The sequence below is a fragment of the Xiphophorus couchianus genome, chromosome 17 (genome assembly GCF_001444195.1).
Source record: "Xiphophorus couchianus chromosome 17, X_couchianus-1.0, whole genome shotgun sequence".
In the NCBI taxonomy this organism is placed as follows: Eukaryota; Metazoa; Chordata; class Actinopteri; order Cyprinodontiformes; family Poeciliidae; genus Xiphophorus; species Xiphophorus couchianus.
In genome coordinates, this window is record NC_040244.1 from 8,440,112 (window position 1) to 8,454,187 (window position 14,076).

A 14,076-nucleotide genomic window follows, 5' to 3' on the forward strand; every position below is an offset into this window, starting at 1 on the left:
CTGCTGAACATGGTATGTTTAGTGCATGGTATTATTTTTCATGTTTGTCCCTGCCGTTGTCCGATTTTTTTTTTACATGTATTTTTTCACCTTTGTGTGAATGTACATGCTCTCACTGACCTTAGCTTGCTGCAATGGCACCAAAATTTCTTCCACTGTGGGTCAGCAAAGGTTTCTATTTCTATTCTATTCTATATTTTCCTCTATTGACGGACGTACCCTAACATGTATAACATTTAGTTTGTACAAAAATAATCAGATCACCAACTATATATTTTGAGGAATATTGAATTGATTAATTTGTTTGATTAAGATTACATTTTTTTTTAAAACAAATTAAGAAAATTACAATTTTGCAGCTCTTGTGTATTTAGTCATGACACCAGGAATGTAAATAAATAAATAAATGCATAAAAAAGAGGAAGAAAATTAAATATTATTCACTAATTGTACTTTTGAAATTTATTTATATTTACTACATTTTCTGAATTGTTAAACCTGTTCCAGTGTCAATGTGTACGACACATAATACAGTATGAAATTGTATTGTCCTTTTGTACTGCAGTTCCTGGGAGCCAGTTCTCGCGAGGTTATGGAAAACAATCCAGACGCCTCTTTTCCCCTCCTCCCCAACCCTCCCTTCCCACGCCCCAGTGCGCTGTGGGATAGTGCCTCTATAAAGTGTACCCTCTCTCGGAGCACGATAAGAAGCCCGAGACAGGAGGGGGATGAAGATGGCGGACGCCAAACAGAAAAGGAATGAACAGTTAAAGCGATGGCTGGGCTCGGAGACGGATCAGGAGCCTCCTGTTCTGAAAAAGAAGAAGACGAAGGTGAAGTTCGATGATGGCGCCGTGTTTCTGGCCGCCTGCTCAAGCGGTGATACCGAGGAGGTGCTCCGTCTGCTTGACCGGGGCGCTGACATCAACTACGCCAATGTAGACGGTCTTACTGCGCTCCACCAGGTTTGTGCTTCATTGCCATTGTTTGTAGCATTACTCATTGGTACCTCTAGACGCAAATATCCCTTTACTGTGAGCAACTGCATGCCCAGGAACACCTGTCAAATGGAAGCCATTCTCATCCCGTTGTTTACCTACCGAGCAGACTTGTCTTTTTCGACGCAGAGGACTGAAGCCATTAGCTGCCTGAGCTTGAAGATCTTATGTACAACATGTTCACAATTTGCAGAATGGGTATTAACTCGCACACTTCCCCTTTTGGACCGATTTTCCTATACCTTTTTTTAGCTACATTGAGACCACATATCTGAAACCTTTGGGTGCAGTCTAATTGCTGTTCTGCTGCATTTCACATTCAAAGCCGATGTGAAAGAACTACTTTCAAAAGTGTTCCTGTCCTTTAGAGAAAGTATTGGTTGCCGATCAAATATGGGATGCTTTAAACTAGCCACATCGGAAGGAATTGTCATTAATGATGGATTTTCTTGGGCATTCAGCGGTGAAGAGTTGCTACCTGGCTAACAGTAAAAGTCGTTTTGTTGATATACCCAGAGCCGCGACGGTGACTACTCTCTGGAGAGGAAGAAGCGGCTAGTTTTGGTATCTTGTTCCATACCAATACCATACCATACCATTGCAATGTTTTCTTCGGAAGGTTGTGGTTGGCTTTAACAGTCGTTTTCATAACCCATATGGGAATGTTATTTTGGAGAAAGAAATTAATGTATTTAGGGGTAAGCTAGCGCTGCGTTAGCATGCTAAAATAACTGTCGCTTGCGGCTTTGGACTTTAGCTTAATTCATTCATTAGCTGAGCTGACTGACTACTTCAGCTATACACATGGCCTCTAAAATTGATCAACTATACCCTCTACTGTTTGTCTACTTGAATAAAAAGTCTATACTGCTGACTTTTGGATGTTTTGGCTGTAATGTCATCCGTCCCAAGCTAACATTTTGCCCGCTATTCACTTGAGCTACATCCACTAGCCTCGCTCAGCGCTTGCAGGATTTCTAGACTTTGCGGCAGATTTAAGCTATCGGATCAGTAGAAATACACGTCAGAAAAGTATAAAATAAGCATTCCACCATTCGGCAATGAACGTACTGTCCTCTTCATCCGTGTACATGCAGATCAAGCTGTTGGTAACATTTAGCCGGGTACTAGTCGTAAAGCTGTACAGATCCTTTAATGCAAGATCTGTATTAAAATACAGCGAAGACCGAATTTCTTGCAGTTTTAATACTAGTTTTGAACGCATTTATTTGGTGATGGTTTCACAAACATGAGATATAAAGCTCTGATTTGCTGTGTTTTTATTCGATAATTAAAGCCTTAATTTACTTTAAAACATGCAAAAAGTTGTAACCTAAAATGATATGTAGATTTTTGGCATGCATGTTCTGGAAAACATGAAGAGGCTAAAAATCTACTCTTCTTAATCATGACTTTGTCAACCTAGCAGTGTCATGCTGTGGCCTGGTTACAGTGGGGCAAAAAAAGTATTTAGTTAGCCAACAATTGTGCAAGTTCTCCCACTTAAAAAGATGAGAGAGGCCTGTAATTTTCATCATAGATATACCTCAACCATGAGAGACAAAAGGAGAAAACAAAATCCAAAAAATCACATTGTCTGATTTTTAATGAATTTATTTGCAAAATATGGTGGAAAATAAGTATTTGGTCAGCTACAAACAAGCAAGATTTCTGGCTGTCACAGACCTGTAACTTTTTCTGTAAGAAGCTCCTCTGTCCTCCACTAGTTACCTGTATTAATGGCACCTCCTTGAACCCATTATCAGTATAAAAAACGCCTGTCCACAACCTCAAACAGTCACACTCTAAACTCCACCATTGCCAAAACTAGAGAGCTGTCAAAGGACACCCGAAACAAAATTACAGACCTGCACCAGGCTGGGAAGACTGAATCTGCAATAGGTAAACAGCTTGGTGTGAAGAAATCAACTGTGGGATCAATTATTAGAAAATGGAACACATACAAGACCACTGATAATCTCCCTCGATCTGGAGCTCCACGCAAGATCTCACCCTGTGTGGTCAAAATGATCACAAGAACGGTGAGCAAAAATCCCAGAACCACAAGGGGGAACCTAGTGAATGACCTGCAGAGAGCTGGGATCAAAGTAACAAAGGCTACCATCAGCAACACACTACGCCGCCAGGGACTCAAATCCTGCTGTGCCAGACGTGTCCCCCTGCTTAAGCCAGTACATGTCAAGGCCCGTCTCAAGTTTGTTAGAGAGCATTTGGATGATCCAGAAGATGACTGGGAGAATATCATATGGTCAGATGAAACCAAAATAGAACTTTTTGGTACAAACTCTACTCGTCATGTTTGGAGGAGAGAGAATGCTGAGTTGCATCCAAAGAACACCATACCTACTGTGAAGCATGGGGGTGGAAACATCATGCTTTGGGGCTGTTTTTCTGCTAAGGGACCAGGACGACTGATCCGTGTAAAGGAAAGAATGAACGAGGCCATGTATCGTCAAATTTTGAGTGAAAACCTCCTTCCATCAGCAAGGGCATTGAAGATGAAACGTGGCTGGGTCTTTCAGCATGACATTGATCCCAAACACACCGCCGGGTAACGAAGGAGTGGCTTCGTAAGAAGCATTTCAAGGTCCTGGAGTGGCCTAGCCAGTCTCCAGATCTCAACCCCATAGAAAATCTTTGGAGGGAGTTGAAAGTCTGTGTTGCCCAGCAACAGCCCCAGAACATCACTGCTCTAGAGGAGATCTGCATGGAGGAATGGGCCAAAATACCAGCAGCAGTGTGTGAAAACCTTGTGAAGACTTACAGAAAACGTTTGATCTCTGTCATTGCCAACAAAGAGTATATAACAAAGTATTGAGATGAACTTTTGTTATTGACTAAATACTTATTTTCTACCATATTTTGCAAATAAATTCATTAAAAATCAGACAATGTGATTTTTCTGGATTTTTTTTTCTCCTTTTGTCTCTCATAGTTGAGGTATATCTATGATGAAAATTACAGGCCTCTCTCATCTTTTTAAGTGGGAGAACTTGCACAATTGGTGGCTGACTAAATACTTTTTTGCCCCACTGTATACAGCCTAACAGGAATTGGATGAATAACAAATTCAGTTCTGAATGTATTAACTTAACTGAGATTTTGAAAAATGTCGGCTTCTAAAGACAAATAACGAATTAGTTGGTGAACTGGATTACTGAATCCAGTGACAGGAATAAAACTGCAGCCGCAGAATCGCAGCCAAGTTACAGCCGTGTTTGGTTTTAAGCTGTTGTTTAAAGTGTAGCTTGAGAAATTTTTAGATTACTGCATCATGCTTCTGCATATTGTTTTTCTGTTATGAGTCAACTAGTTTTTAATCTAAAAATTTGAAACCAGTAAGTTAGGCGTCAAAGAAATGTGGAGCATGGCTGGGAAATGCTTTATCAGTGCATCTATAGATAATGCCACTACTTCAGTTTCATTTTTGTCTGTTTGTTACCTGCATGGTTGAGACAGAGAGGGAACCTGGGGACAGATTATTAGACTGTTACAGTGGAGAGACGGTTCTAGAATGTCTGAAAAAGATTAATTTCTCCTTATTTGTCAATAACTTAACTGAATTTTCCCAACGCTGCTCGTTTTAGCCCGGCTTGGCCAGCAGTCATTTTTCTGTGACATCAGGAGGTTCTTTACCATGTGATTCAAATCTTTTCAAGGCAAACAATGCAACACTTCTTATTTACAAGCTTTCTGGAGCCCTGCTGATCCAGTGCTAATAATAGGGCAGCTATACTTTCGGTGCACATTTAGGGAATATTATGGTCTGCTTGGAGAGAGGAGATTTGTACAAATGGTGATTTTGGGTTGGAAATGGAATTTGAAGCATTCTGGACTTTCAAATGTTGGAACATAATCAACATATATTGCCTTCAGTATGCTGCGCTGATGGGTGTTTGCCTGGTTGCAATTGAAATAAACTTATAGTATTTAAGCAGCTACTGTAAATAATAAATGAAAACAGTTGTAGTTCTGGAATCAGTTTCTAATGATTCCTAATGAGTCCCCATTCTGAAGGAAAAGTGGAGGATCCAAGTTAAAATGATCTTGTATACACAGGTTACTCATTACCATTGGTTGCTCGTGTCTAAGTGTTTAGTCTTAGCAAGAAGGTGTGAAGGTCATTAAGTTCAGAGGTTTCTGTTCTACTGTTGTAAAATCAGTTTTTTGATATGGATGCCTTTTAGTCTAAGCCGTGTTTTCTTTCACAGAATGTCTTTCTTTGTGTTTATTGATAGTTCTGGTTAGCATACAATTTTCATTGCTCTGAGTTTCTTATAATAAAATCTGGAATCAGCAAATCCACCTGTTCAAACTCATCAGGTGGAAACATTGTTATTTGGACCTGTGTCCAGGGAAGAGCTGGAGCCAGGAACAATTTGCTGTTGACTCTTCCTGTCGAATGGTCTCTAGAAGTGAGAAGCGGATGACCTTTTAGTTGCACAGCAGAGCTTAGCTGTCTGGATTTTGTGTTTTTAAAAAAATTTTTTTTATTGACACACAAAAAAGATGAGCAAAACTTTGGCTGCGTTGTCGTAGTGATGCTCTTATTTATTGTTGCATGGTAATACATTTGTAGGACATCCTTTGAAATGTTGTGACCTCTGTCTGCGTTTGTGTGCCATGTTCACAATGGCTTGCTCTACACTTGCAATATCTCTGCCATTCCTGGTGACCAGTTCAGGGTTAAAAATACCACCACCACAAGTTCTCCTAACTGGGTTTCAGGATATGATACTAAGTTTGGGTATGACTCAGTCTGCAGCTTTGCTTTGCACTGCCGTCCTGGTGTCTTTTAGGCAGGAGGTTATGTCTGTGTCCAAATTGCAGACTTGCTGCAAGTGAAGGACATGTAAAGAAACTGATGCATTAATTAATGCTGATATTTTCATCAATAAACTACAGATGTACAATGCCTTTCTAAAGTGCATACTTGTGAAGTGGAAGGAAAATAACATATTGGTTTTCAGTAGGGATGCACCAATCCACGTTTTTCACTTCTGATACAGATGTCTGAGGTTTAGTATCAGCCTGTGCTGATCCAATACAGAAAAACAGTGTTGAATTGACTTAAAACATTTTTTTAAGCAAAGATATAAATGCGCCGAATTACACATTTATTTGGTAACTCTGCACCAGTACAAAACACTTAAATGCACCAATAGATTCACAGTCTTGGTCAAATATGTAAAAACAACAAATCTTTAATTTATTCAGTCAATTAGGAGTACAACAGCCAATGTAGAATAAACAATAGAGAAAGTGACAATAATAATAATTTGACTGCTTTGGTTAAGCATGTAAAAATAAACTGCAACAAACCTTCTTCAAATGGTTAAGAGTGCAATTAGTAATTTTGAATATAATGTAAAATAAGTAATAAAGCATGACATTACTAAGCACAAAGCATAGAACTAGACTGAATAGATTTGCCGTCATGGATCAGGCCCATTGTCACTGATGCCAATCTAAAGTTTTGACAGCTGACCGATTATGGCATTGACCTGTCACAAAGAAAGCCATGAGAACTCTAACCCATCCTTCAAGAAATAAATATTATTTTCCTTTTACCTCCCAACTATACAATGCTTTGTTTCATCGTAACGGTTTTCAGTAAATTACATCGAATTTTACCTTTTTAAAAGACAAAAAATTAAAGTGAGATGAATACTTTTGCAAGGCACTGTAGGTGGATAACTGAGAGGTTGTCCTGAGAGATTCCAGATTACAGATATTTACTATTCCAACAGCTAAACTGGTCTTGGAGGGTAACATTCCAAGACCTGCTGTCCTACCCTGGGCATTCCTCACATGACGGTCGCTGGAAACCATAGCAAAGAGGGAGCACAGAAGACATTCCTCAGCTGTCACTTCTACCCCTCCTGTCTGGTCGTTCCCTCCGTCTCTCCGGCCGGCCTGAATTCTGCCCACTAAGCTCCACCGGCAAAGTGGAGGGAATGGAGGCGTGTTCCGTCACGTTCGAAAAATTCTCCACACTGACCTACAGCTGAACTTTCCGACTGCAGTCATACACTTTGCTGATCCCAAAGACTAGGGTGTGTGTGTGAGTGGGGGGGGAGGCAGGGCTCAGCTAAGCTCAACATGTTAGTTGGACATTACAATGCCTCTGTCTGTTGACATTACACACCCTCATTACAGCCTTAAAGTCTATGAACATTATCTTGCGCCGTTTCTATGACGACTGCTCGGAAGGTTACCAGTGACTTGTGTTGGTGGATTTGCATGGACCGAGTGGGAGTTGCATAACAGACTGTGCAGAGCGAGCGTCTGGCTGAGTGCTGCAGTTTCAAACAAGAATCAGCCTCACAAGTCGGTAATGGAAGCATTTCTGAGCATGTGGCTAGCGATGATAAGATGGCTGTGTTTCTCCTGGTCCAGATGAGCATCAGTTATGTTAACACATTGCATAATTGTGAACGTTACTGCAGGCATGGCTCTGATATTCTTGGCTGTGCGTCCAGGCTTGCAGTTTGCCACTGAGAGGAGTAAAATAGAACGCCTTTGACGCGTCGCTGTCCTTTCAAAGCAGCGCTACATCCTGTCATGAACCCCCCCGCATCCAGAGTCACCGCCTGAGGCAGAACATCCTTCTTTTTTAGCTGTAGATGAATGCAGCTTAGTGACTGAAAGACGTCATTTGCTGAAATTTGTCCGATATTCGACTCAACAATCTACACAAATTAGAGATCTGAAGAGTGTTGGATAAAGACTTCACAGTATTGCACATGTTCAGGATGAGGATGACATCTGCATTGTGCTACTGCATCATCTGGTTTGGTTCTGATCAGAGATCAGGATAAAAAAAATGTATTTTCCTTTCAATTAATGCATCAATACTAATGACTCACAATTTGTGGCCGATATAAACGTATCAAATTTTTAGAAAGTTAAAACCAGATAAAGGTTAAAAGATTATATATATATTTATTTTTTCAATCATTGACATTTTTCGGTTTTTAAGGTGTCCTAATCCACAGATTAGACCTTAAAATAGCATCTCTAATATCAGCGTTAATCTGTAAAGTGCAGATTAACTGCACCATCTCATAATATATGATGATAGCAAAATCAACTTTTTTGAGAAGAACCTAACTTTTATATGCTTAGTTTTTGTCATTGAGTAGATTTCTTTTCTGGAGATTTTCTTATTGGCTGACTCTTGTTCATGAAAACCATTAGTTCATCTCATAAATTTATAACAAATTGCTGAATAAATTAAGATGGAGTTTAATAATTTATAGTCTTGGATACAAACAGTCTAGATTTTATTCTTTGTCTGGCTCGAGGTTGGACAAAGAACAACTGCATTTCATTATATTTTGAGATTACTTTGTCTATACTTTCTTGACCTTTTTGATATTTTTTTTTATTCAGCTACCACTGCAAAATTAAGTATTTATCAGACAGCTTTACCATATTAATACTCTAAAAAAATAAATGAAGAAAAGTAGAAGTAACACATTTCCAAAAAGAGGAAGAACATTTGCTGTAATGGGAATGAAAGCATCCACTCCCAAATAAGATGGATGTAATTCCCCCATTTAAATGTTGTAACCTGCTGTACAAGGCAGTTGCTGCTGCGCTGGATTCCAGTCTGAAAGAATCACGAGAGCCGGCTCCATGACTGAGAATGTTAATTTTAGAAACGGAGCCCAGCAGTATGTATATTTTACCTCTGTGTAATTGGCAGGTGTCTCCTTGTCAAGCTGGCCTTACTCACAGTTTCATTCCACTTCTTTGCCAACCCCATAATCAACATCAGGAAGTCTTTTTGGCATTTGCACACCAACACTTTGCAAACATGTCCGGTCATCTTGCTGATTGTGACACATCAGTGCTTCCCTGCGCATCGTCTTGAGATTGTGTCCTACTTTAAATTGAAATTTTAATGCATTTGTAGATTTTGTAGAATCAGTGACTTGTATGTTACACTGCACTAAGTGGCTCTTGATATGTTTTAAAGCAGAAAAGTGACTTTCATAGCAAATGTGTAGAAGAAGGACCTCCGGTCACTTGTTGACTATTGCGTGTGGCAGAAAACTGACTCTGCAAATCACCCTGAACACACCATCCCCATCTCTTCAGAAGATAAAGGGAAGCTGGCGAGAGTTGATGGGAAGTCGGATTGGAGCTAAATAGAGGAGACTGCTGAAGAAAAACCATTTAAGGTTGCAAAGCACTTCGTCCCGGCGTAGAGTTGCACTTTCCACCAGATCAACGACCCTTAACACACATTCAGACACATGGAATGGTTCAGTTTCAAGGACATTCCTGTTAGAATGGCAGACAGTCCACATCTGTGCTGACTGACAATCTAATACAGGACTTTGAAATGCATAAGAGACGTTCTTCAATGAAAATGTGTGGATTTACAAAGCTGATAGAAGACTTGTTGCATTAATTGCAGCTACAGGCGGATGATTATGTGGCTTTTGACATTGAAGACAGCAGTGGAGCAAGCTGCAGAAACATGCTGCAGTGTTGCAGCTCGTTGGCAGTCTGATGTGTTCTTTGGACTCTCATTCAGTGATTTAGTGACTTGACAGTCATGTTTGTGTAAAAGAAGTTTAGTATTCATGCAGCAGTAGTTGTTTTAGAAAGTATTGTTATGGTAATTAGCCATGTGTGACAGTAAACCCTGTTGCCACGTTTCTTTTTAATATGTCTTCATTGTTTTAACAATATCTTTATCACTAACCCAAAAAGGTGTGTTAAACATAAAAAGAATGTCCTGAATAGCCTGAAGTTTGTTTAGATGAATGATAAATGATCTTTTTAGGTGCTTTAACCGTTTAATTACCAGCACTTGCTTTTCGTGCTGCCTCCATGTTTCCAAACACAGCATGATATTGACCTGCTGTGAAATGTTTGCAGGATGACTTCAGCTTGTTTTTGTTCCTACCCTGTGGCACTGTGTGCCTGTCTTCCGCTAGAGCCAGGTCTTCTTGAAGCCATTTCTGCTGTTGCTAGCTTGGCGGCAGTCGCATGTCTCACGCTGAGTGTGTTTTTATGAGCTGGTTTTTAAAGTGAAAACACCTGGACCCGGAGCTCACGAGTTGCTCATTGTCTTCCAGAGCTGCCAGCACAATTAAGGGAAAATGCACGTGTCCACTTGTTGTCGGTGGAAGTGCTTTCCCCCCCCCCACTCTTTAAAGCAGCTGCATCTTTTGCCAGCAAAAGGAGACACACAGGTAGCGCACAATTTGACAGAACATTTCTTCATCTCTTTTAAACTGTTGGTCATTGCTACACCTGCTAGATTTTAAAACCCAGTACTAGAAACAAATGTGGGTTTTACTCATGTCAAAGTGTGTGTGTTTTTTTTAATATCTTCATTCCAACTTCATTTGCATGTCGTCGTAAGTCATATTGATGATATTTTAGATCATAATGCATACAAGAGACAAAGCTCAAATGTTTACCGTTAAGTTGGGAGGAAGGAAACTGAATGCATTGTATGACTGTAGTTTGCTCAGACAAAGACCTGTTTCCATGTTTTCTAGAGCATAAATGTGAGGTCACTGGGGTCAATCATGCTGTGAAGTTAACAGACTATAAAATGAATAATTAATAACCCAAAGCACTCAGGCTGCTGTACAGCACACTAAAAATTCAACAGCATGCAATCTGTATAAATTATGATCTCTATGTAGGGCGGAGGTGTTTATAGCTCGTTAGTCATGTTCCTTATATTGTCATGATCAAACTGAGTAGTTTATAGTTCTGAAAAGAGACTGCTAAAATGTTCAGAGAAAATAAATTTGACAAAGTTAAACGTACATTTAGCTAGAAGGAAAGCAAAATTTGGTGCTTTTAATTTCGGTGTTTTAAACTTGAGAAATATTACTTGCTGCTCATCTGCCCCTCAAAGGTGGTCAAGGTAGGAGGGATCTGTGTTGGCGATTTTAGGCCAGAGAGGAACAGGAAGTGGCTGTTTATTTTTCTCATTTCCTCTTTGAGACTCTGCTTGTGAGCCTGCTTCTCCATTCCCTCAGCTTTAATCACTGACAGCAGCAGAACATGGACACTTGTAGTGGTTCACACATCTGTCTGTGCTCCCCGCCAAACAATGGTGCAGTTTCATCAGTTTATTGTTTTATTTTATTTTTTTGGATTGGGAACAAATTCATCACATTGTCCACTTGGTATCAATATTTACACAAATGATTAATGAAGGGGAATGATCAGATTTCTTTCTTTTTTTTTAACAGAACAGTAACTATTTCTGCTGCTTCAAATGATTATTTTTACAAATATGTTAGAAACATTATTTTTTTTAGCATAGACATAAGCAAAAATATAGGAAAAGAAAGTTTCGTTCACTAAATTTGCCTACCTGTTTCCAACAGGTAGGGGAAGGAAACACTGACTTTTTCTGCCATTTTAATGAAAAACATGTGAAACTGTAGGATGTTTTTTTTGTTTTTATTCAAACTGTACCACATAAAAATCTTGCTATGTCTTTTTTTTTTTTACAAACATTCAGCCCATGCCTAAGAGAAACTGATCATCCTTATTTACATTTTTCCTCACTGCTTCATTCTTGAATTAGTTGTGCTTCTGTAACGTTATAAATATCTAATCCTTGCTGATGATCACTTGGAGTCCTGCGAAGCGAGCTCAGGTGTCCATGCCATCTATTTAACCTGCTGGGTTTTGATCTTGTTGGCATGAGGAGCGACGTAATGCCAGAGAAGGTTTTTGTGGTCTGGCTCTGTCAGTGAGTCTCCATCCCCTGGTCTGCCGCTGCGGAAGCCAGCAAATAAGGGCTCTGTTAGTGAATACGTCAACAGAAGTTGTATCTGTGTGACTATTTGACCTCTCTCTCTCTCTTTCTGTCTCTCTCTCTCTCTCTCTCTCCCCTTTCGACCCCTCACATGGAAACATAGTTGGCTCTTAAGCGGGGCTTTTGTTTGAGCCGCTGAGCGAAAGCCAAGATGAAATGTACAGTTAAAATCTTGCTGGCATTTTTTTCCCCCCCACTGGTCTTCTTCTTTTTTTTTTTTTTTTTTCTTTTTGTCCATGGGAATCCCAGGGCCATATATGGTTGTCCTCGGTAGCAGCAGGAGTTGGAGTGCTGAAGGCGAAGGCTGCAGGGTTGTGTGTGTGTGTGAGAGAGAGAGTGTTTGCAGTTTGGCTCCATCTCCAAACAGAGCTCGTCTAGTTGAGGGACCCAGCTGGTCGCCTTGCAGCGCCCCCAGCCCCCTCCCCTTGTACCCTGTGGCCTCCCAAATCCTGCCAATTGCACAGGAGCTGCGAGTTCTTTGTCTCAGGAGTCGGTGCACTCACGCTTACAGATGTAGGCTTCACCACATCACCAATAAAACCTTTGTACTCTGATCACAGGAGGCCCAGTAATCCATATTTGTGTGCTTTTATTGCATTTTCAATTAAAAAGTGCTTGGCTCACCTTGATAGTGCTCAGAAATATGCAAACGCAGAGACATAATGCAGTCATACTTGCATGCAGGCTGTAAGAAGGAATTCCTTTTGTGGAAGTGACTGTGCACCTCTGAGCCAATGACGTAGGCTGGGAGGTGGGGCCAGAGCACCGAGGCCTGAAGCCTCAAGACTAGGAGTATTACCGTATTTACCCTGGTATGCTAGTCCAACTCCTTCTGACTGACTAGGTAGTTTTGGGGAAAGTAGCAGTACTACTGCAGGGGGTCGGGGGAACTAGTCTTTAATTTCTTTTATCTTTTTTTTTGTAAACAGAAAGGTGACATTTCAAAAATAGGTATGCAGGATTAATTAGATTAAATTTATATATCCTCTTCCTCCTTTCTGACATGTTTATATACACATGAAGCTCATAGATTACTATCTGAATGGTTATTTCCTCTAAACGTTTCAATCATAAATACGTTATCACAGCAGTTATTGTTGAGTATTGACTATTATAAACCTGAGTAAGAAATGCTGTTTACACTTTGCCATTCCACCCAAATGTCCTGCCAAACGTATAGCGTGCTGAAGATCTTAAAATGGAAAGGCAAGAATTATTCATAGAGCTGCAGAAAAAATAAAATGGTCATTATTCTAATTAAAATAAGGTTATTTAAAACTTTAACTTATTTAGGTTTTGATCCATAGAATAAACCTCTAACTCAGGGGTCTCAAACTCCAGTCCTCAAGGGCTGCAGTCCTGCAACTTTTAGATGTGCCTCTGCTGCACCACACCTGAATAGAATAATTAGGTCATTAAGACTCGGATAACTGATCTACACAAGGAGGAGGTAATTAAGCCATTTCATTCCAGTGTTTTGTACCTGTGGCACATCTGAAAACTGTAGGACAGCGGCCCTCGAGGACTAGAGTTTGAGACCCCTGCTCTAACTGAAGTGATTTGTAAAAGTGGCAGTGTGTGAATGGAGGTAAATCTGCAGAATGTTTTCTGCCATCTCATTAAAACCACAGGAATAGTGTGGCATTGAATTTCTAGGTGTTGAAATAGCAGTTTATATAAATCTGCCGGATTGTAACTTCCCATTGTATAAAATGGTATTGATAATCATTAATCACAAAGCAACAGAATTTCTTTAACCAAATGTATTAGTTTTATATCATGTTTTTAAAGATAGTCCAAATGTGTTGTGGTTGTTAGAACTTTAATTCCAACTAAAATTTATCACAACAGTCATGAAGAAGACTCTGACCCTCTGTTAAAGATTTTCCCACAGCTTCCCCTTACATACAATATTTTTTAAACTATTTTTTCAGTTTTATTTTTTAAATGAAACAGAATAACTCGACATGCACCAATAGAAATTTTGTGTGGAAGTTGTGAGCCCCACTTTTTCTAAAGCTTTGACTTGCTGTAGACATTTGATCTTATCATGAGTCTTTTTAGGGCATTCCTATTATTATGAAAGTAATATTTTGACAGTTTTCTGAATCTTCTATTAGTAGTATTGCTAGCATTTCTAAAACATGAGTCTTTATTTCTAAAGTTGGCAAGTTTTAGGATATAAAAGTTGAAAGCTCCTCATATCTTTTAAGTCCTGCTCTCTCACAACCTGGGTGACCCACTGGCATA

The 14,076-nt window shown here is 39.7% G+C and overlaps 1 protein-coding gene across 4 annotated transcripts in view; it reads left to right on the top strand.

The window, feature by feature from the left end:
• The first annotated feature begins 634 nt into the window (after positions 1-634).
• ppp1r12a (protein phosphatase 1, regulatory subunit 12A) overlaps positions 635-14,076 on the top strand; it is a 47,197-nt gene continuing 33,755 nt past the window's right edge. For all 4 annotated transcript variants that reach the window (XM_028043815.1, XM_028043817.1, XM_028043814.1 and 1 more), the window contains exon 1: positions 635-965. In XM_028043815.1, coding sequence (XP_027899616.1) covers positions 729-965 — 237 coding nt within the window. In that variant the 5' untranslated portion in view covers positions 635-728. The remainder of the gene's footprint in view (positions 966-14,076) is intronic.